Here is a 26,302-nt window from a genome sequence, read left to right as displayed (position 1 = left end):
GGTAGACCAAGCAAAAGCTTGGTCGACCTAAGAGAGCAATTTTGACCCAAGCTTACTGAAGCTAGCTGGATCGACCAAAGCTTGAGTTGTTAGTCATTTATGTGCTGAACTAGAAGAAAAAGTCATCGGAAGAACGGGTCGGGAAGAGAAGTGAGTCGACTGTGAATTTGAGTCGATTGGAAATGGATTGAGGTTTAATTTTGAGTGAAGATTTTGGTTGGGGTAAATGGAAGTAATTGAATAAGGATGAGAATGAATGAGAGAAAGAAAGATTTAGGTGGAGTAAGTGTTTTAAAAAATATAATCTTGTATTTAAAATTAAACACAAGAACATATAAATAAATTAAGTTATGGATTTTTTTAAATAACTTAGAATCTGATCCCTTTTCCCTAAATTTCCAAGTTTCCTCTAAGTAGAACGTAAAAAAAAATGAACAGCGAAAAGCGTTTCTTCTTCGCCCAAACCCTTTAGACGCAACCTGAAACCCTAGACCACCCCAATTTCGAAATTGGACCCATGGAGAGCCGGGGACGACTGCATTTTCGCCACTCTTTCTGAATTCAATCCCCCGAATTCTTCAAGCTCCGTTTGATTATTCGAAATATTTAACAACAATAATGTCTCTGCCTTCTCTCGAGTGCATATTCTTCACCGAAGACTCCATTAGAGAGCTGAAGAATTCGAATTCGAATTTCAAGTTTCCTTCCCCAGCTCCAGTGCTTCGCTTTCTTTATGAACTCTGCTGGACAGTGGTGAATAGCTTAATTTCTTCATTTACTTTATATCTTGTGCTCAATACTCCTTAATTTATCTATACGAGTATTCTTTTTAAGAATTATAGCTTCAGAATTTTTCCTAGGAGGGTTTTTGAAGTTCCCTTTTTCTATTTTGGTTATTTGGTAAAGTTAGCAATTTTTTTTTCTGTTTGGATGGTAGGTTCGAGGGGACTTGCCCTTACAGAAATGTAAAATGGCTTTGGAGGCTGTTGAATTTTCAGATTGTGGTCCTGAAGGGGATGTGGGATCATATTTTGCTGATGTTGTATCCCAAATGGCTCAAGATGTGAGTTTTTTCATGATTTTATTTCATTACATACTTAGTGCCGATCACACAATTCCGTGAATATAATTAGTGCCTCTCTTTTATTTGTGTTGGTTTTATCTCAAGATGAGCTTTTGAATACTTCTTGAATAATAGTGTGGATGTTCGTCGGTTTTTACACTTCAATTTGTTGTATGGAATGCGGTTAATGTTAAAACTCTTTATATCTCTTAGAGTAGGATCATAAAGTAGGACGTAGGTTCTTTCCTTCGTCCTTGGGAGTTGAATCTGAGGTTGGCATGTGTAATTTCTGTTAATGTATCGGTGCTTAATGTTTTATAGATGGTTTATTCTTCTATGGATGATGGAATCATAGCTGTCAAAAGCGAACGAAGTGCCCATTTAAGAGCAAAGCACATTGCACTTTCCAAAGCATAGGGATACTGTGAAGCGTGCACTTCTTTGTGCTTTTTTGTGCTTTGATGCAAAGTGCGCTTATGAGAAAAACAGCCTTTTTGTTCAAAAATCTGACAGGAGAAATAGCCCTTTAAAAGTGCAATTTCTCCTGCGTTTATTATTATTATTTTTAAAAAAGAGCAGAGGAAACCCTAACACCATGTTGCCTCTGCCTGACATATCCTCTGTCCTTTGCACTTGCATTTTAATATTTGATATTTGGAAGATCATGAATATCTCACGTTTCATATTTAAAAAAAAAATTATTTTATGTTTATTTTTTAAAATATTTTATTCATTGCCCTTCATTTATTTCCGTAAAGCTTGCGCTTTTCGCTTAAAGCCTCAGGACTCTTGAGCCCTTTAATGTGCCTTTTGCTTTTAATTACTATTACTATTGATGGATTATATGGCCACATTTTATTAGAAGGCGGTGACTTGGTTCTGTTATTCTGTGTTAATTCCCTGCCCTTTGATGTCTGCTTAATAGATCTCTTTTTCTTAAGCTAATAGTGAATATTATATTGCATGGTTTTTTTCAATCTTTTTGTTATTATTACTGTTGCTTAATGATTTTGTGGTATCTTGCAGCTTTCTATGCTTGGTGATTACCGTTCTCGCCTTATAAAACTGGTTGGTACCCTCGTGGAACTCTTTTTAATTTGCATTGCATTAATATTTCTAATTCGTTGACAAAATTCATGCAAACGACACCTGTTTGTGATGGTGGCTAAGCCATCCAAACTCTGGTTCTGATTTCCTGTCAGTGAGAATTTGAGAACTCAGCTCCAACGGTTCTGTTTTGCTAATTTGTTCAGATTCACACAACACCATAGTAAATGTTGGATGTAAGATCTACTTCAAAATTTTTGTTATTCATAAGGTATTCTTTTATTTCGTTAACAGTTAACACCTGCCGGAATAATAAAGATTACATATGAACAGCATGATATTTACACGATAGTTCAAACCTGATTTAGCTATCGATAATCTAACAGTTGAAGTTGAACCAATTAACTGGGACATGCTTAATTTTGGACTTGGCCCATTCATTTCTATCAAATGGATGGTTTAATTTTAAAATTTTACTTGAATGATGGACTTTGAAATATTATTGGTCCACAGTCCACATAAAAGATGATGCAGTTAAGCACTAACTGATTAAAGTGAATGTTCAAGCTATTATGTGGTTTAAGAATTTTTAGAAACGTTATTGAAGAGAGTGATTCAGATGTGAGGTGGTTTTTTGTACTATTTGTGCTATATTTTTTGTTTCTTTCAGGCAAAATGGCTGGTGGAATCTACCCTTGTTCCATTGAGGTTTTTTCAAGAGCGCTGTGAGGTGAAAATTTTGTTAATGAGTCTGACCTTGGTGCTATATTTTAATGTGAACACATATGTCTAACTTATCTGTTGATTTTGTCTACATCGCAGGAAGAATTTTTGGGGGAGTCTGAAATGATCAAGATAAAGGCTTCAGATCTCAAGTCAAAAGAGGTATTGTGGTACTGTGATTAACTGTGATGATAGTAAATTTTTTGCTGTTGTTTTTAATGCCTTTATTTTAACCATTTACTTAAGTATCACCTTTTATATTTTAGGTTCGAGTTAATACTCGTCTTCTATACCAACAAACTAAGTTTAATTTGCTCCGAGAAGAAAGCGAGGGCTATGCTAAGCTGGTATTACCATTTGTACCATGTATATTTATTTTCCAATTTTCTATTAATTAATTGTCAAATATGATCATTCTCAGGGTTTGACTGATTTCGTACTTCAATTTTGTTCATTTTTCGCCAATCTCTCTCTCTCTCTTTTTTTTTTTCCTTTCTTGTTCTGATCATTTGTGAGAGAGAAGCTAGTTGCAGATATAGGTAGAACTAAAGGATATATGTAAATATGCATAAATTCATTAAAATCGAATGTTAATGCATAGTCCATAGTCACAAGTAAATTGCATACCTGTAAACTTGTTCACCCTTTTTCTTGGTTCTTTGAGGATACACTAATTCATCTGATCATTAATATATAATTTCTATTCAAGCTTCATAGATTCATAGAGATATGCAGAGATTGAAGAGCAAATACTATGAAAGACATTTAATATGAAGAACTTGATAATAATTTCCCAGAGTATTCTCTGTACAAAGAAATTCTTTCCACTACCCTAGTACTCAGGCTAGTCCCACTACCAAGCACGAAAATGACAGAATACTAACTGCCTTCTTTTTTTCACATTTTATTCTCCTCACTACTTGGGCCTTTCTTAACTCTTCTACTGCAAACTTGTTTAATAATGGGCCTAGTACTCTCCTCAGAGCCCACTCCATTTGCATCCATAACAATCGTCCCCATTTTATTCATTTTAATGGGATTCCAATAAGTTGGTTGAGAAGAACTTAATAATTTCATTGAATTTTTGTTGTGTCGAAGAAGTATTAATAGTGGAGAGTTTGAAGAAACATGCTGGAATAAATTATCATTTTTTCAACTGGTTTATTTTTGCTGGATCTATACCCATCATCTGAAAAGATTTTATTCCTTTCAATGGGATTCCAGTGAGTTGAATAGATCAGATTAGTTCTCATACTTTTCTCATATTGAAGGATACATCCACACGATAGATCGATCAAGCAATCAATCAATAGAAAAATTCTTGGTACTTACATGTATTGTCATCTTTGACATCTACTTGCTAATAAACCTTTCTCTATTCTTGGTTGCTCTATGATTGTTCTCGTATTTTAGGTCACCCTCCTCTGTCAGGTTCCTAAAGCATCAACTGAGAATGCAGCAGCTGCAACGATTGGCATTATTAAGGTTCAAACTAATATGAGGTTTAGTTTAACGGGAATTTTTCTTTCATGTCTGTTTCTAATTCTCGATTCCTTTACAGTCATTGATTGGTCACTTTGATCTCGATCCAAATCGAGTTTTCGACATAGTAAGTTGGATATCCATGTTTTCAAATTAATGCTTCTTAGTTAGTCATACTGTTTCTTCATTCTATACAACTTATTCTTACTGGAGTTTTGTTTGTTAAAGGTGTTGGAATGCTTCGAGCTTCAGCTTGATAACAATGTTTTTTTGGACTTAGTTCCGATGTTTCCGAAGGTATTGAAGCTGATGAGATGCAATGTACCCTTTTTGTATTGACTTTGAATTTATCTACTGATGCCCTATTTTGTCTATTTTGTTTCTCCTTCACATTTTCTTGGTGCTTCTGTGAGAACTGAAATTTGCGATCGGTAATTCTTTTTTCATGTTGTGCAGTCCCATGCTTCACAAATTCTTGGGTTCAAGTTTCAATATTATCAGCACATGGAAGCTAATAATTTTGTACCAAATGGACTCTATCAACTTACAGCATTGTTGGTGAAGAAAGACTTCATTGATGTTGATAGCATGTGAGTAAGCATGCACTCTAGCTGTTTTATTTAAGTTGCAAGCTGGTTTTGGTGCTCTATCTTGTTACACAGGCAGTCAGGCACTTTGTTGGGTAAATCACTTAATGGTCTTATCTTGTAACACGTTTGTCATGTTTTTTTGCTACTGTGGCACTTCATTTTTATGGTTCCAGGAGATATGGTAACCATTGAACTGTGGGCTAAACTTAGTTCTTTTTCTTTAGAGACTTTAACAAGATCTAAATTGGAATATTTGTTGTTCCTGTTACCTGGTTTTATTTCTCGTTGAATTCCGACAGTAACCAATTAAATCTATTTAGTAACATCAGAAAACAAAAATGTCACCTTGGTTCTTGAAAGTTTGGAGGAAAGGAAACTTACAATTGGGACAAGTTACTCAACTTATTCCATTTATACACTTGAATGCATGCAGCATGCCATCTGGAACATGTCTTCTGATTCTTCAGGGCAATCATCTGATATCCAACATCTTGTGTACTTGACTTTATATAACTCATCCAAAGAGTTGAAGAAAGTAATAGGAAATTGCTTGGGACTATGACTCTAATGTGTTTAAGAGGAGGGTTTATCCCTGGTAGAAATTCAATGAAGTAGAACGAGTAAACATTCTCGAGTTATGAGTTTTGAATTATTGTTTCAGTGAATTGTTAAAATCTAAGGTGGTTTTTTTACCTAACTCCTGTTAGTTTAACGATTATGGCGGTCCTTTTTATTTTTTAACTACTTCTTAACTAGCAACAAAGAGAATACAAATGTTTAAAATCAATATAGTTCTCAACTCATGCATGTTTTTTTGTTTTTTATGAACTCTGTGTTTTTTGAGTATAGAATAGAGGTTGTTGACCTGAAAAGCAATAGGAATGATTAAATGTGTTGCTATTCAGCAGTGTGTCTGTTGTAATCTAGGTGTCCTCTTGTGATGCTTAGTTCGGTTTGACTATAGACGCAGAGAACCTTTTGTGATATGCAGTACTTTTTTAAAAAGTTAACTTTCTGTATGAAGTTTATTTTCCATCTTTTTTCATGTCACTTATTCCTCACCTTTGATCTTCTACTACAGCTGTTGAAATTTTCTCACATTTATCACTGCTATGCAATTAATTTTTCAATACATTCAATGTATACTTATTTTTGCATGTTAATATTCACACATGATTTGGTATCTCATTCAGATATGCCCATTTACTTCCCAAGGACGAAGAGGCATTTGAGCAATATAATACTTTTTCAGTGAAGAGACTTGATGAGGTGATTCTGTTTATTACACATCCTGCATTTGTTAAGATTTTGTCTGTATGTTACTTTGATGTGATGACCTTCAACTCCCTGCATTTGTTAAGATGTTATGTCATTCATGTTTTTTCGTTGAATATTTAGGTCTTTTCTCAGTAGGTGTAGACTGTTAAATGCACACACACTGACACGTAGGAATGCACTCGCTAATATGTGATTTGATTGATTAACACTTTTGACATAAAAACATTGTTTTTGCAAATGCACCTTAAGCTTTTCCCTCATTTGCTTTTTTGATATTATCTACTTTTTATTATTTCATAATCTTATATCTTATTTCCTTGGGATGAACAGGCCAATAAAATTGGGAAAATTAACCTTGCGGCCACTGGAAAGGACCTCATGGACGACGAGAAACAAGGAGATGTGACTGTAGATCTTTTTACTGCTTTAGACATGGAAAAAATGGCAGTTGCTGAAAGATCCTCAGAGCTTGCAAATAATCAAGCCCTGGGTCTATTGATGGGCTTCCTTGCTGTAGATGATTGGTAGACTCGAATAATCATCTTAAAATTCTAGTGCTGTGTCGTGTTATTGCTTTAAATATCATTAACATAATCATTATTGTGCTGATTCTCTCAGTTTCCTTGAAAAAACATTATATACAAGGGTACTAGATTATGTTTGGTCGTTATTGGTTGAAAAGTAATATTTGAGTAACTTTATATTATGTGAGTTCACTTTCATTTCTCAGGTTTCATGCTCATCAGCTACTGGAGCGTCTCTCACCTCTCAATCCAGTGGAACATGATCAAATTTGTCAGGGGTTGTTTCGGTAATTCTGACTACCTCGTGTAATTAGATGTGAAATTTTTTAATGGGAAATAATGCTAGATGTCTTATATTGATTTGTCTCATGCTTTCACCTCATCACTTTATTTCCTTTCTTTCATCTTCTTCCGTGGTGTCCATTCTGCTTCCAAATGCAACACTTCTGACTTGAATTTTTATGTTTATTTGTCCAGGCTTATTGAAAAACCAGTTTTTTCTGCTTACAAAGTCGTGCGCCAAATGAAACTTTCAATTTGTGAGGCATCATATGGTGCTGGTGTTGATTCAGAGGCAGCAAATTCATACCTCAATAAACCCTTCATCAATCTACCTAAAGAGCTGTTTGAGATGCTTGCTTCTGCTGGACCTTATCTTTACCGTGACACATTATTACTGCAGAAGGTATGATATTCTCGTTTTTTATGACATTATTATTATTGTTGTTCCTTTGCTTTTCTTTATGAATATCCATCCCTTCTACTGATGGCCTTTATTGACATGCAGACAACCAGAGTGTTGAGAGCTTATTTTCTTTGTGCCCTTGAGCTTGTCAGCGATGCCGATGGGGAATTTTGTACTCGTACTGTTTCATTCGAAAAATTGAATCCTCGCCTTCACCTTAAAGATGCAAGATTAAAAATTGAGGAAGCACTTGGAACATGTCTTCTTCCTTCGTTGCAGTTGATTCCTGCTAATCCTGCAATTGGACAGGAGATATGGGAACTAATGTCCCTTCTTCCGTACGAGGTAGCTTTTTCCAAGTGATTCTCAACGATACCTCTTAATATCAATTAATTTTGCAAAATGATCATTTTGTAATGTGTTTGTACAGGCGCGATACCGTTTGTATGGTGAATGGGAAAAGGATGACGAGCGTTTTCCAATGGTTTTGGCAGCGAGGCAAACAGCAAGGGTATGTCTGTGTCTATTGTTTATGGGGCCTGTTTCTTTATTATTTGTACCATTTGTTCTTTACTTTGTAATCTATGGTCTTTTACAGTTGGATACTCGAAGGATTTTGAAACGTCTTGCCAAAGAAAATTTAAAGCAGCTTGGTAGAATGGTTGCCAAACTAGCTCATGCAAATCCAATGACTGTGCTTCGAACAATTGTTCATCAGGTAATTTTTTTTGTTCAAGAACACATTGTTCTACTTGATACTGGATCTCAAGCTGAATAAGACTTACCTCTTTCATCTGTAGATTGAGGCATACAGGGATATGATTGCTCCAGTTGTGGATGCTTTCAAGTATTTGACTCAGGTCTTTTACCATTTTGTGCCCTTTAGTTGTCTTTTCTTTTGCGCATATATGTTTAGATTGTAAGATTCATGAATATTCTCCACTGGATTAAATTCTATGTGGTTAACTAAATTTTATTCAGTTTATTTTTTTCTATTCCCTTGAATGGATGTTGAAGGTTCACGAACGGCTTTTCTTAGTTAGCTAGTATTTGTTCACTTTTTAGGATTACATATGCACTTCTCATGAAGTTATAAAATTAATCAACAATTTAACTCATCATTTCCTTTTGTCATGTTCGAATGATTATTCTGAGTAATGTGGGCGCAAAGTGGTTTGGTATTAGAGCCGTCAATTTGGGTTATGAGCCGACAGGTTACGATTTTAGCAACCCATTTAAGACAGGTCAAAATGGGTTTAGCCGTTTGGGTTGCGGGTTGAGACAGGTTGGGGGTATGTCAGGGCTGGTAGGTTGGTCAGCCATTTATTTTAAAAAATTAAAATTTCTAGTAATCATAAAAAAATTAATTCTCTTTTGGAATTAATTATTTTGTGGTTGTGTCAAATTCGGAAAAGATTGTATGATACATAGATAATGTGATTTGATGTAATTCAAGACTAAGTGGGGTTTCATTTCTAGTATTGTCAAAATTAAACTAGGTGTGTTCAAAAGATAAAATAAAAAAAAGTAGATGATCATTTAAGAAGAAAAGAATACGAGAAAGACTATATTCCATTATTGGTGGAGAAAAATTTAAAAGATATAACATTTTAAAAATTAAACTTGGGTTAGAACCGTTAATTAGGTTATGAGCCGATGGTTACAATTTTAGCAACCCATTTAAGGCAGGTCAAAACGGGTTAGCCCGTTTGGGTTGCGGGTTTGACACGGGTTGGAGGTATGTCAGAGCGGGTTGGTTGGTCAGCCATTTATTTTAAAAAATTAAAATTTCTAGTAATCATTAAAAAATTAATCCTTTTTTGGAATTAATTATTTTGTGGTTGTGTCAAATTCGGAAAAGATTGTATTATGCATAGATAATGTGATTTACATGTGATTCGAAGCTAAGCGGGGTTTCGTTTCTAGTATTTTCAAAATTAAACTAGGTGTGTTCAAAAGATAAATAAAAATAAAGTAGATCATCTAAGAAGAAAAGAATATGATAAAGACTATGTTCCATTATTGGTGGAGACAAATCTAAAAGTTATAAGATTTTTAAAAATTAAATTAAGCAATTATTCTCAATCATATTTAATAAAAAGTAGATATACATGTTATATATCTTCTAATAATATTTTTTAATGTATTATTTGGTAGCTCAAATATGTAATAAATTCTTTGGTCATGTAAATAGTCAATTGACTCAATTTCATGAATTTTTTGAGTTTTTTTTATTTACTATAATAACAAGATTAGATTTTAAGAATGAATTGTAAATTTGTTTTTTTTGTATTTTTTAAATTTTTTTTTGGCGGGTTGGCTTGCCTGACCTACAACCCAAGGTGGGTTGAGTTGGGTTGGGTTGATGTTTTTCCAACTGGCAAGTCATGGCGGCCCCTTTTGGTGGCGGGCTAAGGCCGGGGCTGGGCGGGCCAACCCATTTTGACGACTCTATTTGGTATGCAAAACTTTTGGCTACTCTTACAAGAATCGGTATGAAATATGTCATATTTGTTTTCTTTTAGTTATATTTTGGTCGTATGTACATTTGTACCTGGATATTTTCAGCTGAGTTTATTGCATAGCGTTTTGGCTTATTTGAAATGGTGTATCTATTTTTGTTCTGTTAATCATGTTCCCTCACTAGTGAGGGAGGAAAAAATCAATATAAATATTTGCTACTAAAATGTTGGGGTGACTATTATATATGTGCTGCTTCATCGGATGGCTGTCTGCATTGTACGATGATTATAGTTAAAATTTTTGAGCAATCAAGTTGTACTCCATGTGACGTGTCTGCCTTTACTTTTTGTTTGTCTTAATGCACGTCTTTAACAGCTTGAGTATGACATCTTGGAGTATGTTGTCATTGAACGCTTGGCTCAAGGAGGTCGCGAGAAGCTTAAAGACGATGGCCTTAATTTGTCAGATTGGCTCCAGTCTCTTGCATCATTTTGGGGTCACTTGTATGTACCCTTGCACCAAGAAATTTCTTTGGTTACTTATCTCTCTATATGTTTATTGTTTGAACTGCTAGTATTCCTTGTTCATTGAGTGAGTATATGGTGCCTTATCTTGAAATTTGAATTACTGTGTATTGATTTAACACGTGTTATTGAAATAATCTTTTATTTGACCTTTATGAAGCGAACTCACTTGAAATTCACATGGGTTTTTACCTTTTCTTTCCTAACCATGTCTTTTATTCGTTCTTTATTTCTATCATGAGGGGGTTGTGTTATTTTTGCACTTGTGTTGTCAATGCATTTGTTATTGAACTTCTGGTCGTTTTAACCACACAAAAGTGTTAAATAATAATGTAATCAGTCTCTTTTAAATAGAATCAGATTTCCTGGGGATGCTTTACCCAGTTTGCGGGTTGCGTAATGTCCTAAGGAGAAGCTGGTTGTTGAAGTTGCAGATTTACTGGACCTGGCAGTTTTGGCTGATTGATGGCTCCTGTTTAGCCTGTTCATGGGTGTGTTGGGCCGAATCAGATCTGTCTTCGTATGGGGAATACTTTTGTAATTTGGGTGTAAAGAAGCCAGTCCAAGTGGTGGGCATAATACACTAAATCCATCTCCCCTGTTTAATTTACCTTCATTTTGCTGTCAAAGATCTGTTACTATGAGGTTGGAAGTGTTAGCAAGTTTTGGGTAGTCAAGGATTTTACATTCTATGAATATTGGACACAACAACTGACTCCAGAAGATTGCCCTAGTGAAAAAGAAACAACATTCCTGTATCTTTAGTGCTGGACGATCTAGTATAGTGAACTTCTTTAATGGCTGGAAGAAAAGATTTGTTGACATCTTAAATGAAGCTTTGCTTTTTGTTCTGGAATGGTCTTTAGAATACAAGTTGGTTTGGTATCGCGGAATGTTATGGATGCAAATGGAGTGGGCTCTGAGGAGAGTACTAGGCTCATTATTAAACAAGTTTACACTTTACAGTAGAAGAGTTAAGAAGGGCCCAAGTAGTGAGGAGAATAAAATGTGAAAAAAAGAAGGCAGTTAGAAAATAAGGCCAATGTGCGAAGGATGTGAGGACTAAGATTGTATTACTTTTTCGAGGGATTATCTTGAGTACTGAGACAAGGGTGCCGTCTCATTGGGGTTCTGTAATTATTCATGGCCATCTTCTGCTTTATGCTCGAGCTGTGGAACTCTTATCCATGTCATGATGATTTTTAGTTGAAGATCAGATTTGCTATCTTTTGTTTACTCTCTGTCGTTTGCCTCCGGATTTGTCGCCTTCTGGACACCTCAATTACATGTATCCTGGAACTTGGATTTAAAGTATTTGACATTTAGGTTGGCTTCTGGACTAAGAATGAACATTGTCAATGATCTTGACACTACAGACAGTTGCTTGGACTTAATGACAAGGAATGGTGAAAGATTTACCATTCAGAATTATTAGGATGACATCATTGGTGTTATTAGCATCGGGAGTATTTTTACCAGCATACAGTTCTTTAACTGAGCAGTTTAATTTGGAGTCATCCTGGAAGACGTCTTTACTATTTGGTTCATCTTCAAAGTGAGAATCTTGTGGTACTTGGGAGGCCAATTCAATTTTCTTTCTGGAGCAATGTTTCGAAGATCAAGAGAAACTTGATTTTGCTTGTCTCAACATAAGCTCTCAAGTTTGCTATTTCCGCTTGCATGTAAGATGACTGAGAAGCATTTAACTAAAATCATGAATTTGACTCCATAGTTAAAATTATAAGAATCATGTGCCATCAGGTGCTCACACCTTATGCTTTGAAATGGAGGGTTCTATGCAATATCAATTGTGTTGCCTACTCCTATCCAATGTGGGGTTTTGTAGAGTCTGCATGTTATGATGAGTTAATTTTCGAAGAATGGGTACACATTAATCAAGTTATAGACGAAGAACTCAGGGTTGTTATTCCACCCATCTAGTGTGAACATGCCGCATCTTCAGATTTACATTGCCAACTTTTCATGTTCTTTCCAGCTTTTGATGGAAGGAAGAAGTCTGTTATTCGTGAAGTCGTGGTATTTTCTTCATGACATCTTTTTATGCTTGTAAAATATGACGTCAAAGTTTAGCTAACTGGTCTTTCAATAGAAATTGTGATGAGTTTTGTATCTTGTGTTCATTCATTCAGGAAATATTGTATGAGAGTTTAAATTCTTGATTGATCGGGATAATTTTATTTTCTGTTCTGTAAGTTTTTTAGTGTGATTCCTTCTATGATTTATCTGCAAGAGAGTGTTCCCTGAGGATTCCATAAGTTGGTTATGTAGCTAAGTACTGCTTCTTTTATTTATTTCTATTTATTACTTGCTACTAGTTCTTTTTTCAAACTTTCTTTAGTTATTTTTCTCTGATTAGAGTTTAGATCCCTAATAGTTGAGGAAGGGAACATGTCATTTTTCCTGGTTATTTCTAACAGCTTTTACTCTCAACTGTTTTGGATCAGTGTTGCAACCACAATGAGAAATCCACAAAGATATTGAAGTGGAATATAAAATTTAATGTATTTAGATGAAATAAAAAGGAACTCTTTGGGAAATGTCTGTAAAAACCCTAGTTCACGCCAGTACCTGACACTAAAGAAAAGAAAACAACTAACTTCCCTCTAGCAATATTCCTTTCATATATACTTCCTCTTCCCCCTCTCGTGTGTGTGTGTGTGTCCTCTCTTTTCTTCTAGAATAAACAAACTTAATATGGGCTTTTTACCCATTACGCGACTCTCTTCTTTCTGGCCAACTACATTACCCCTTCACTCGAAGCAGAATTGTCCTCAACGCTGAACGCGGGAAATTGCAAAGCAGGTGCAACAACCTCTTGCCAAGTAACTTCTTCTATATGTTTGCCCTTCCAACAGATCAGCACTTGTTGCACTTTTTCTCCACCTATCTGTTTCAATCTTCAAGCCACAACCTGCTCTGACATAAACTCCATGGTCAACTCTGACTCTAAACCCGAGGCAAAGTTGCACAGACACTGCACTTCCCATTGCTCTTTTCAGAAGTGAAACGTGGAAATGTCGGATGAATTCTGGACCCAGCAGGTAAATGTGACTTGTAAGCCACATTGCCCAGCTTTTGTAAACCTTAAAGAGTCCGTAATATCTAGGAGCCAAGATCCGATAAATCCTTCAACAAACTGATTGTTTTTTATGAGGTCTTAACTTCTGAAACACCATGTTATTCCCAGAGAAAAAAACGTTTTTCGGTCGAGCATTTACTTGTTTAGTCATCCTCAGTTGTGCTCTCTGTAGTAGCGTTGCCTCAAAAGTTCATCCCTTTCTGAAAGTTCTTGAGATATGGCTGCCACTCCTGTTTAACGGGCCCAAAACTGTTTATTTTTTGGTGGTTTCCTTCCACATACTATCTCAAAAGGTGTCATACTCGGTGCAGTATGATATCATGTGTTATACCAGAATTCAGCCCAATGGATCCACATCGCCCATGATATCATGTGTTATACCCGCTGCAGTTTGACTCATGAAAACGGGATCTCTATCACTAACAATTGATTTTGGAGTTCTTGTGAAGCCGGAGAATTTCTTTAGTGAATAACTCTGCTACCACTTTTGCTGTAGATGGATGTTTCAGCAGCACAAAATGCCCATATTTCGCTAACCGATTTTCCACCACAATAACCTCAAACCCCCACGATTTAGGTAAACCAACAATGTAGTCCATCAATATATCTTCCCAAATCGCATTGGGATCAAGTAATGGCTGTAACAATCCTGATTGTTTAGTAGCCTACTAGCCTCATATTTTTTCCTTTTGACACGCTGCACACTATGCAACATATCGTGCCACATAATTCCCCATTCCTTGCCAAACAACACAACTGGCAATTCACCTTAATGTTATCAAGGCCCCCGAATGATCCCCCACCAGTGTAGCATGTAATTCTTCCAGAATTTTTTAATCCATTTTGACTCCTTGGGTCTCACTATGAATCATCCTTTTGTGCAACAAGAACCGATTAACCAATGAATTCAAACTACCCTCTGTACCTTGACTTACTTTATTAATTAAAAGTTGGAACTTGGGATCTTTCACCACTGATCCCCTTAATTCTCCAGCTTCTAACTACACAAGTAGTCTGGTATTGACATACGTTTGAGATCCACTTCCTCCATCTTTTTCGAAAGAGCATCAACTTCTCCATTTCTACTTCCAGACTTGTATTTGATTTCAAATTCGTGCCCCATCAATTTGGCCAACAAATATTGGTTCCGAGTAAAAATACACTATTGTAACAAACTCTTTAGTGATTTGTGGTCCATCAATACTTTGAGAAGTCCCACATAGTTGGATAGAGTTATTGGAAGTTTCTTCTATCAATGTTTTAAATAGCGCTATAGCGCATTTTTATGGCGTAGCGCTATTTAGCGCTACTATTTTAGCATTTTGCATGAATAGCGCGCGCTATTCTCAGGAAAAACGCTACTTGCTGAATAACGTGGGCTATTTAGGCAATAACTAAAGGCCCATAATATACATATTTGACCAAAATTAAAGGTTCAAACAAGCAAGGTTGGGTCTTGTTAATGTGGAAAAGGACTGTATGGATGTTGAAACTATATTTTGGCATCTAATGATGAATTATTATGGCTTCATGACTAATTATCTCACTATTTACCTGTATACAAGTATCTTTCTATTTTTTAATTAAATAATTAAATAAATTAAATAACTGTCATGCACGAATAGCTTGCGCTATGCGCTACGCTATGACAGGACAAAAACATTACGGGCCAGCGTTACGCTTTTTAAAACACTGTCTTATATAGACAAAGAAAACCCTCCCACTGGAGCTAGATTTTGGGTCGAATTTAGGTTGAAGCCCAAATCTTTAACATGGTATCAGAGCCTAGTCCCACCGTTACGTGTTGGGCCGCCCATAGTTTTGCCACCTGTTTATGTCTCCATGCTCTAGTCGTTTCATTCTTGGGCGTGTGGGGGGTGCGTTGAGATGTCCCACATCGGTTGGATAGAGTTTCTGGTAGTTTCTTATATAGACCAAGTCAACCCTCCTCTTTGAGCTAATTTTTGGTGTTGAGATAGGTCCAAGCCCAAATATTTAACCCCAAAAGATTGTGAACCTAACTCAATTCCAAAAGCTAGTTCAAAGGGGGAAGGTTGTCCTTGTCTATCTAAGAAACTCACAGGAACTCTGTCTTACCGACGTGGGACATGTCAACACACCTCTACACTCAGGAATGAAAGGACTGAAGCGTCCAACACATAAAGGTGGCTTGAGCTTTGATATCATGTTAAAATTTGGACTTTGGACCTAACTCCAACCCCAAAAACTTTTTTTTTTGATAAGAAACGTAAGATATTATATAAATAATATAAGATTGATTACAAAGGTGAACCAGTGGTCCACAAGTAGTACTAATCTATTACGAGAAAACAAACTACTTCAATACTAAACTCCAATCTCTATACAAATCTGAAATCACAAACGATCGGAATTCTGATAAATTATGTAACCAAGCTGCTACTGTTAACTTAATCCTGTCCCAAACTTCTCCAACCAAAACTTCTTTATCCTCGAAGATCCTGCTATTCCTTTCCAACCAAACTGACCAACAAACGCAATGAGTTATAGCTGCCCACAGAATTCTGCCCTTGCTACCCAGGGAGTCCCCCAAATCTGCCTTGAACAGATCCCTGGTGGACTTTGGTGTCACCCACGACAATCCTAACTCCTTAAGCACCAGCCACCAGAGAGAGCTTGAGAAAGGGCAGTGGACCAACATATGGTCCTGACTCTCTCCTCCTTTCTTGCACAGCACACACCAATTAGGATTGAGAGAACATTTTGGAAACCTCCTTTGGATCAAGTCGCAAGTCGGCAGTCTATCCAACACCGCAATCCATGAGAAAACCTTTGCTTTGTAAGGTATCGGAACTTTCCAAATAGCATTAAAAAGATCAAAATTAGGGAACGATGCTTCTGGAAAAAAAGAATCAAAAAAGGATTTCTTTGAAAACACTCCTGAAGCGTCCCGAACCCAAACCCTCACATCGTCTACTCCCTCCTCTAAACTAACCCTGTCCAAAATCTCCATTAAACTGATGAACTCACTCACCTCCTCATTCCTGAACGCAATTCCGGTGTATTACCTGTCGTTATTCCGGATTCCAAAGGGGGTGGCTGAGGCTTTGGAGAAATTAATGAGGGATTTTTTGTGGGATGGGTCGGATGGGGATAAACACTGTCATTTGGTAGCTTGGGATAAGGTTAACATTCCAAAGAACAAGGGAGGTTTGGGAATTGGCAATATTGGATTGAGGAATAAAGCTTTGTTGGGTAAATGGTGGTGGCGTTTTTCTAAGGAAGGGTATACATTGTGGAAGAGGATTGTAGTAAGCAAGTACGGGATGCAAATCAACGGTTGGGACGCAGGGTTGGCCAAGCATAACACCTTTCGAAGCCCGTGGAAGTTCATATCTAGAATTTATCCGGCTTTTATTCAATCAGTGAGGTTAGTGGTTAAAAGGGGAGTTAGAGTTAGATTTTGGGAGGACTGTTGGGTGGGGCTGTCCTCTTTTGATAGGCTTTTCCCTCTGCTATTCCAGATCTCTCGAGGTCATAATAAGCCCATTTCTCATTTCCGTTCCAGAATTTCACTTTCTTCTTTAGATTCTTTCTCATTGTCCAACCCTATATATGAAATTCACAATAACTTTTTTCAACCGATGTGGGACATCTCAAAACACTCCCAACACGCTCAAGAACGAAACGACTGAAGTGTAGAGATATTAACAGTGGCCCAAGTATGGGCCGTCCAACACATAACGGTGAGTCAGGACTCTGATATCATGTTAAAGATTTTGGACTTGAACCTAATTCAATCCCAAAAGCTAGCTCAAGGGACGAGTGTTGTCCTTAACTGCGATCTGATCCACTGGAGCTAGCGTACGCCGCCCTTCAATACATGTGTGCGTGATTTTTAGGGGGTTGCCGGAAGCAGTGCTTTGCAACGTGAAATATTGCTCATCCTTCCCCAACCTACCCAAGTGATCAATCCCATCATACTCAAGTAACACAAGTTTTAATTCTCCTCATCACTTGTTTCACTTAATCGGTCTTCTCAAATATTGTCCCCCTTCACATACCCCCTCCCATCAAAAAGATTTTCCTGATATGGAGGATCCTTGATTCCCTCCATTTGTTGTGGCTGATCACCCAAATGTTGATCCAACACCTCCTTCCCCTTCAATTTGTTCATCTGTTCCATCATGGACTTGAGATTTGGTTTCTCACTCACAGCTTTTCCAATTGTTTTTATGGTTTCTTGCATCGACAACTTCTCCTCCAATGCCTCCACTCTTGTTTCAACCTTGCTCTCTGAACGTGTGGTTGCCATCGCAGCCTTCTTCTCAGTTGGTCAGATCCGATAGGTCGAACCAAATGTTGCAACCACAATAAGAAATGCACAATGATATTGAAATGGAATATGAACTGAATGTATTTAGATGAAATAGAAACAAACTACCAAAGAAATGTCTGTGTACAACCCTAGCACACGTGTGCGTGTCCTCTATTTTCTTCTAGAATAAACAAATATAGTTATGGACTCCTCATGCACTATGTGATTGGAAGATATAATACGTAGTCTGTACAATGAAATATTACTAGAAAGAAGCATACTGGTCATGAAATCCTTGGGTTGCAGTATGGTTTATAGTTGATGTAGACCGTACTCGCAGACGATGAATTCAAATTGTGGTTTCCATTTAGATGTTTAATTTTGCTATTATACTGAGGTTATCGGAAGTAATCTTAGATGATATATGGCTTGGTTTTGGATATCGTAACATATAAAAGATAAAAAGTGAAATCCTCTGGTTGAAACCTTCAGAATAGATAATTTAAATAAATCTGACACATTAATTTAGTTGTCAATGCCAGAATAGTCCTCTTTTGGACCAACGGATTTTTTATTTTAAACTTCCGATCATAATGTATTTTTTTAATTTAATAAGTCAAACATGCCAATTTTTGAGCTTCTTTAAATAAAGAATGTTGTAAATAATATCAAGTTAGCATTTTCTTTGATTAGGGAATGTTCCATTTTAAGTTAGAGAAAACTTATAAAAGTTGCAACATGGTTGTAGTTTCAGATTAAAGTGTGAAAGAAAATGCAAAACGGACACATAATACAGCTTTAATTTAGTAAACAACTAAGCATTAAAATGTGGCAACCTTTGTCGACACCTAAACTTTTATTATGTGTGTTTGGTGAACTTTACAAATTCTTTCGGAATTCCTGCTGCTAAATAATTTTCTTATAAGCTAACGTGCAATCAAAGTTAGAGTTTTGATCAACTATTCCTGAGTTTCAGTTGATTATGCTTGGGATCATGACATGCTATCTTGTTTATTCCTGTTTCTAGGTGTAAAAAATATCCATCAATGGAACTTCGGGGTCTTTTCCAGTATCTTGTAAATCAGTTGAAAAAGGGACATGGAATTGAGCTTGTTCTCATTCAGGTTGTGTTTCCACCCGAATATTTTGTTAGTTTATGCACTTTTGCTTATAAATGTTTGTATTTGAAATTTTGTGGGTCCTCATTAGGAGCTGATACAACAGATGGCAAATGTCCAGTATACTGAAAATATGACAGAAGAACAATTGGATGCCATGGCTGGAAGTGACACTCTCCGATATCAGGCTACTTCATTTGGCATTACGAGGAACAACAAGGTGCTTTATTTCTGTGTTAGCTTGAAAAAAATTGGGAGTAAGCTTTAGTGGAATACCTAACATATTAGTTTTTTTTTTGGTGCTCCTTGTGGAAAAACTGCTTCTCAAACGAGCAAATGGACAACAATCTTGTTTTCCCTTTCTATTCACTTTCCCAATTCTATTCTCAAATGACCAAATGGATAATTCCTTTATTCAAAATAAATAATCTGAAAAGAAGATAAGGAATCAAGAATCCTAAGAAAATAACAACCGAGTGTTGTTATCCTTTATTCTTAAAACTTGAATCTATGAGAAACTATATAGTTCGGCTTTTGTGCTACTGCGTCATGGTGGTTGTTGGGCTTACCCTCACGGCCCCGTCACTGCTCCCCACTATTTTGTTTGTCTACATACACAAACAGAGGGTATGCAAGCTCATTCTGCACAAGAAGTTACATGGATCTCTTGAAGAATGGCCATTGCCGTTGGTAGTGTTTCAAGCGCATGGTTGATAGACATCTTGAAATCTCTTCCCAACTTATTGGGAAGAGCTTGTTGCCGTTTCCCAGAAGCTGTCTTCTACTCTGATACCTTTTTACAAAGGCTTCAATTTTTTGTTTAAAAACGTGGATATCCGGTCTGAGGACTGGTTCGGTACCAATTTGTTATGGTTCCGAGTCACGGATCACGTTATGAGGTGATTAATGAGGTGAGGGGTGAGGGGATTGAGGCTCGTTGAAGAGAGAATGTCACGATCAATTTGAGAACGAAATTCAAGCTTATTTTTTTTATTCATCCTTCTTTTCCACATAAATATAGAAAACTATAATCCAGAATTTTCTTGAATGGGATAATTCTTTTAGATGAAGGAAGGCAGATCCTAGATTGCTGTCTCATTGCCAATGAGATGGTGGAAGAATTTAGAGTTAAGAATAAGAGTGGTTGGGCCTTTAAGGCAGATTTTGGGAAAGCATATGACAATGTTGATTGGAGCTCTTTGGACTTTGTGTTATTAAAGAAGGGGTTTGGGGATCGATGGAGAAGGTGGACCAAGGGTTGTCTTAAGTCGATACTTGGGCGTTCCGTTGGGAGGGAACCCATTAAAGGTATCCTTTTGGGAGCTGGTATTATTTAAAATGTCAATAAAGTTAGCTAGCTGGAAAAAAGCTTTTCTTTTGAGAGGAGGAAGACTCACTTTGATTGGTGCAGTTATGAATGCTTTCCCTTTGTATTTCTTGTCGCTTTTCAGGATTCCTTGGGTGTAGCGGAATCCATGGAGAAGATTATGAAGGATTTTTTATGGGATGGTCCAGATGGGGAAAATCACTGGCATTTGGTTACTTGGGACCAAGTGTGTAGACCAAAGGATAGAGGGGGTTTGGGAATTGGTAATATTTGCCTAAGGAACAAGGCTTTGCTAGGTAAATGGTGGTGGTGCTTCTCAAGAGAGGGGGACTCACTATGGAAACAGATTGTTATTAGTAAATATGGACTTCAGGATAACGGATGGGATGCGGGGCTAGCAAGAAATACTACATTTAGGAGTCCATGGAAATTTATTTCAAGGACTATCCGGCTTTCATTCAGTCAGTGAGAGTTGTGGTCAAAGGGGGTAATAAAATCAGATTCTGGGAAGAGCACGAATCGGTCACAAACCCAGTGTTTTTGGGGTGTTCCAGACCAGACCTGTGACCGGTTCCTAGTCGAACCAACCGGTCACAGGTCTGGTCTGGAACACCCCAAAAACCGTTCTACCAGTCAAGAACCGGAAAACCAGTTCGACTGGTTATTCGATTTTTTTTATTTTTATTTTTTGAAATATTAATTTTTTTTATTTTAAAACCTTAAATTTAATATTTTATTATATATATACATGATTATTTGAAATTTGTACTTCGTTAAAAAAATTATTTATTAATACCAGAGTTTATTTACTTAATCAATTAATTTTAAAAAAATGTATATCTACAATTGATATTTTGAATATATTTATATAATTATTATTTAGTTTTCAAACTTTGATAAATATATTTTTTCGTCTATTTATATACATCTTTTAGGTTTCTAAAATTTAAAATAAAATATATTGTTTATTATATTATATTATATTATATTATATTAATATAAAATAATATAATATAATATAAACGGCTTCCGGCCCGATCGGTTGAACCGTTTTTTTAAGGTATACCGGTTCGATCACTGGTCCGCTTGTGAAAACATTGTTTAGACCAACTCCTGAAGCATCACACTCCATGAACTCTTTACAAAATTGGGCATTCTCAAAGCTCGAGCAGTATTGAGAATCTTCTTTTTAAAGCTTATCAAATGCATCCTCAGCAAAGTAACTCAACAACAATGATTTTTTTTTTCAACCGATCTGTTAGAGGTCATGTACTCTTTCCGTAATCTCGTCGTCTCGAACAAACTTCCTTTAGCAACCAGTCAATCCTAGAAACCCCTTCAATGCCTTGGTGTTTTGCGGTTTTGGCCAATAAATAACATTGTCAATTTGTTCGGTTCCACCATCACTCCCAAGCAGGTGATAATATGCCCCTAATTGTCAACTTGACTCCACCCAAATTGGTACTTTTTTTTATTCAAAATCAGTCTATTACTCACCGAGGCATCTAATACCATTCTAACATGCAGCAGGTGTTCCTCGCACTCCTTGCTATAAATGAATATGGCGTCAAAAATTACACGAACAAATTTCCTTTAATAAAGCTGGAATATCTCGTTCATCGTCGCTTGGAATGTTGCCGGGGTGTTACTTAAAATTCATAGTGCCCTTCGTGTTTCTGAAACGCTGTTTTATATACATCCTTAAGTTGGACCCGAATTTGATGATACCCCGACTTAAGATCAAACTTCAAAACATATTTAGCCCCATACAATTCATCAAATAGCTCTTCAACTACCGGAATTGGACATTTATCGGAAACTGTAATATCGTTTAGGGCCCTATAAATTGACACAAAAACGCTGGCTGTCATCATTCTTTTTAACGAAAATATCAGGGCTGGAGTAAGGGCTGCTGCTGGTCCGTAAGACACCCAATTTGAGCATGTTTCTCACCATGCATTCATTCTATCTCATCTTTTTGATGGTGAGCATAGCAACATGGGTGCACCGACACCGGCCCATATCCCCCTCCTTGATGTTAATAGCATGATCTTGAACCTGACGAGGGGGTAATTCGTGGAGCTTTCGAAACACACCCTCATATTCATTGAGGAGACTGTCAATTTTCCTATTAGAATTCCCTTTTATCTGCTTCAAATTTACCCACTCCACTTCATCCCACTTCACTAATACAATCCCACAAAACTCCACCATATGTATTTAAGCAATTGATTTGAGAGAATAGAGATACCAGTGTTCTACCAAGGGTCGGATCCCCTTGTTGAACCATTGTTTAACCTTTCCAAGTAAATCTCATCTGCATATTGGCCCAATTAGCAAGACTAATCGACCCCGAAAATGAGATCAAGTCCACCTAATACAAACAAATAGCCTTCAATTTGCATCTGGCAAAGACCCAAATCTACTATCAAATCTTTACATACACCCTGACATGCTATGTGGCAGCCATCGCCAAGACACACCCCAAATCGAACCCCCTCATCCACCTTAACCCCCAACTCGGCAATCAAGCTACTTGGGATGAAGTTGTGGCTCACAATAGGGTTTTTTTTGGGAGTCTGATACCATGTCGTTTTTATGAAAGAGAAAGAGGCTGTTTTATTTATGTTAATCTGAAAAGGGAAAATACAATGAACTTTATAGAAATCTACTCCTAACTAGAATTCTGAAACTAAGGAATAAAATCTGATACTGATTATCCTAATCCTAAGAATTAAAATACAAATGCATAAAGATAAAATCCTATCTAATCTTAATTAGTTGATAATGATACAATATTTAACATTCAACAGATATACAAATTATGAATTAGCATTAGAGGAAAGATTGGGTTCTGGTGGTTGAAGATGTGATCAAAGTTATACGTGTAAGATGGTTAAAAATTGTCAATGTGCGTGCACCATTTGAGGCACCTCTGAAGAATTGGGAAGAGATGCAGGTGTTAGATATATGAAAACGAGTTGAATGTTGAAACTTAATGTGGCATGAAACCGTCGAACTTGAATTGAATTATTTGCTCCAGCCTCAACTTCAAATGGAGCATAGCGGAAACAGGAGATTATAGATCTATGTTAGTGGTGTAATTTTGGACCAAATCTTGTATGATGATGTTGATGGTTTTAGTTGAATGCACTGGTTCTAATTACACTAGTTCTCTTTATTTGTTCTTTCGCACTTAGATGATGTCTGTCATATGCATTCACTATTTTGGATGCGGTTTTTCCTCTCTGCCAAACTGAATATGAGCTTGCTATTGCTAAGTATCAAATGTACTTGTCTGACTGAAGCTTTGCTAGAGTCTCAAGGTGTTTTTATTATTTTCAGGCTTTGATCAAGTCTACTAACAGACTCAGAGATGCTTTGCTCCCGAAGGAAGAAAACAAATTGGCGATTCCCCTTTTGCTACTCATTGCCCAGCATCGTTCTGTGTATGCTCTGTGGCTGTTTGTTGAAATTAGTGGTTTTACCATATTTGAGATTTTCCTTGGTAGAAGTTTACTATATGGGTGGTCCAAATTATGTGACTTATGTGAGCAACCACTTTTAAATTTCAGTGAACATTTGTGAAGTCTGTCTAATGTGCATTGATTATGTAGGGTTGTCATAAAAGCAGACGTGCCCTACATCAAAATGGTCAGTGAACAGTTTGATAGATGTCATGGGACACTGCTTCAGTATGTGGAATTTCTTTGTAGTGCGGTGGCTCCTGCATCAAGTTATGCTTTGCTGATTCCCACTCTTGATGAACTTGTACAGAAATATCATCTTGATCCTGAGGTTCTAATCTCTCTTGTTCTAACCTTTGAAACTTTTCCTCTATTTTGATTTCTGTTATATTTTATGTTTGCTTGGATCTTTATAGTTTCGTAACCCCAAACAACAATGGCATACTCTGAAAAGTAGGTAATGTGTCTGATAGTTGCTGAATAATGTCCCTTGTATTTCTGTTTAGGTGGCCTTTTTGGTATATCGTCCGGTGATGAGACTCTTTAGGTGTCAAAATACTTCCAGTTCCTTCTGGCCATTAGACTGTAATGAAGCACTGAACCCTGCTACTACAGAAAAGGAGACAGAGGCTTCAGATTCATCCACCAAATTGGTTCTAGATGTTGGATCTTCTCTGAAGCCTTTCTCGTAATACCTATTGCCATTCCTTGATTATTCACTATTTATTTTGTTTAAAAGTTCTCTGCGAAATGTTTATCCGTACAGAACTCTATGCAGCACCACCCGATGTAGCACTCAATCTCATCTCTAAATGCTTGCCCGTTCATTGTATGTACCATGCAGATGGCTTAATCTTCTTGATACAATCAGAACAATGTTGCCCTCAAAAGCATGGAATAGCTTGTCTCCTGATTTGTATGCAACATTTTGGGGTCTCACTCTCTATGATCTCCATGTACCCAGAAGTCGTTATGAATCTGAGATTACAAAGCAGCATGCTGCTCTTAAAGCTCTCGAAGAACTTTCTGATAATTCCAGTTCTGCAATTGCTAAAAGGAAGAAAGATAAAGAAAGAATTCAGGAGTCTCTAGATCGATTGATTATGGAGCTCCAAAAGCATGAAGAACATGTCAAGTCTGTACAGCGAAGGCTTTCTCACGAGAAGGATACATGGTTGAGTTCTTGTCCTGATACTTTAAAAATCAACATGGAATTTCTGCAGCGCTGTGTTTTTCCCCGTTGTACATTCAGTATGCCAGATGCTGTATACTGCGCAATTTTTGTAAATACGCTCCATTCCTTGGGAACACCATTCTTCAACACAGTTAACCATATAGACGTTCTGATCTGTAAAACCTTGCAACCAATGATATGCTGCTGCACTGAGTATGAAGTGGGTCGACTTGGGAGGTTTCTATTTGAGACGCTGAGAACTGCTTATCATTGGAAGGTGAGAATTTTCAAGTGGTGTTTTTAGCGACAGTTCAGTAACTTTCCATGCAATTGTTTTATTAGATAATAATGCGTTTTTTAGATCTTTCCACTTTTTCTACATGAACTTGATTTTACAAATCCCACTTTTGTTTTATAGAGTGATGAAACAGTTTATGAAAGAGAATGTGGAAACATGCCAGGGTTTGCTGTTTATTACAGATATCCGAACAGCCAACGCGTCACATATGGCCAATTTATCAAGGTAAGTTAATGGATGCAATTGAATTCCTTCATCATGTTTCCAAAATTTTATTCATAGACTTGAAACACATTATGGGTCAGTTTGCTGTGGATGATTAACAAAGGATAGATTCCTAATCTATAGGCATCCCATTTTCGGCTCACTTTTTCTCAGACTGCATTAATCTTCTGTCCCACTGTTTTCATTATATTACAGAACCCACATCTACTGTGTGATTACTCATCTCTCGATGTAATAGAATAAAATGACAAAAAAACCCTTGAAACACTTCACATTTCCGTAAAAATGGCTTTGGAATCACCATGGAAGTTGGTAATTTAGCTCCATGGAATGAGCAAATTGAGAACCCGAAGAGATGATTACAGCAAAGGGAAGACAATGGTGTTTTGAAATGAGATTTTTTTTTCAAGAACTTTGTTGTCAGGAATCAACAAGGAGTAGTAGAATCTCTCTTACTAATCCATAAGAAGCAAACGTCGCAGCTATTGCCGCCAGCCGCCATCTTCATACATTCTGTTTTTTTTGTTGTTGAATTGAAACCCAATTTTTTCAAGACTTTTACAAGATGTTAGGCTGTTAGTGGATAAATTAAGAAAATAAGAAGATTGAGGAAAAAATTGGTGAATCTATGCAAGGAAGAAGGTACTGGAGTTGTAAGGAAGAAAAGGAGGGGTGGAGGTGCAAGGACGACGGCTCTTAAATGCCAATTTTAACTGCTTATAAATGATAGGGGATAATTTAGGCTTTGCAATCCAATACACTGATTTAATCAATCTTATTAGAATCATACCATACATCAGCTATTTTATCATACTCCCTTATTTATCAATATCTTTCAATTTCTTATCCATATTTAGATATCCTCTCTCGTCTCATCCCACAAACCAAATGGTGCCTAAGTAGATCCATCATAAATA

General features: G+C 36.7%; 1 protein-coding gene across 2 annotated transcripts in view; it reads left to right on the top strand.

Moving 5' to 3' along the window:
- Positions 1 to 395: 395 nt before the first annotated feature.
- The window catches only part of LOC140881535 (THO complex subunit 2), a 33,129-nt gene continuing 7,222 nt past the window's right edge, over positions 396 to 26,302 (top strand). The window contains exons 1-26 of one of the 2 annotated variants that reach the window (XM_073286921.1): positions 396 to 753; positions 938 to 1,063; positions 2,090 to 2,131; positions 2,781 to 2,840; positions 2,933 to 2,995; positions 3,100 to 3,180; positions 4,247 to 4,318; positions 4,395 to 4,442; positions 4,544 to 4,612; positions 4,772 to 4,905; positions 6,099 to 6,174; positions 6,514 to 6,707; positions 6,914 to 6,994; positions 7,185 to 7,392; positions 7,495 to 7,737; positions 7,823 to 7,903; positions 7,991 to 8,110; positions 8,193 to 8,252; positions 10,231 to 10,358; positions 18,804 to 18,900; positions 19,001 to 19,114; positions 23,567 to 23,670; positions 23,839 to 24,019; positions 24,195 to 24,376; positions 24,533 to 25,139; positions 25,281 to 25,385. In XM_073286921.1, coding sequence (XP_073143022.1) covers positions 619 to 753; positions 938 to 1,063; positions 2,090 to 2,131; positions 2,781 to 2,840; positions 2,933 to 2,995; positions 3,100 to 3,180; positions 4,247 to 4,318; positions 4,395 to 4,442; positions 4,544 to 4,612; positions 4,772 to 4,905; positions 6,099 to 6,174; positions 6,514 to 6,707; positions 6,914 to 6,994; positions 7,185 to 7,392; positions 7,495 to 7,737; positions 7,823 to 7,903; positions 7,991 to 8,110; positions 8,193 to 8,252; positions 10,231 to 10,358; positions 18,804 to 18,900; positions 19,001 to 19,114; positions 23,567 to 23,670; positions 23,839 to 24,019; positions 24,195 to 24,376; positions 24,533 to 25,139; positions 25,281 to 25,385 — 3,411 coding nt within the window. In that variant the 5' untranslated portion in view covers positions 396 to 618. Of the gene's footprint in view, positions 754 to 937; positions 1,064 to 2,089; positions 2,132 to 2,780; positions 2,841 to 2,932; positions 2,996 to 3,099; positions 3,181 to 4,246; positions 4,319 to 4,394; positions 4,443 to 4,543; positions 4,613 to 4,771; positions 4,906 to 6,098; positions 6,175 to 6,513; positions 6,708 to 6,913; positions 6,995 to 7,184; positions 7,393 to 7,494; positions 7,738 to 7,822; positions 7,904 to 7,990; positions 8,111 to 8,192; positions 8,253 to 10,230; positions 10,359 to 18,803; positions 18,901 to 18,985; positions 19,115 to 23,566; positions 23,671 to 23,838; positions 24,020 to 24,194; positions 24,377 to 24,532; positions 25,140 to 25,280; positions 25,386 to 26,302 lie in introns of both variants that reach the window. The other variant, XM_073286919.1, reaches the window with a different exon arrangement.

The sequence above is a fragment of the Henckelia pumila genome, chromosome 2 (assembly GCF_033568475.1).
Source record: "Henckelia pumila isolate YLH828 chromosome 2, ASM3356847v2, whole genome shotgun sequence".
Lineage (NCBI taxonomy): Eukaryota > Viridiplantae > Streptophyta > Magnoliopsida > Lamiales > Gesneriaceae > Henckelia > Henckelia pumila.
The sequence above is the reverse complement of the archived record's forward strand: the minus strand, read 5'-3'. Positions and strand labels throughout refer to the sequence as shown.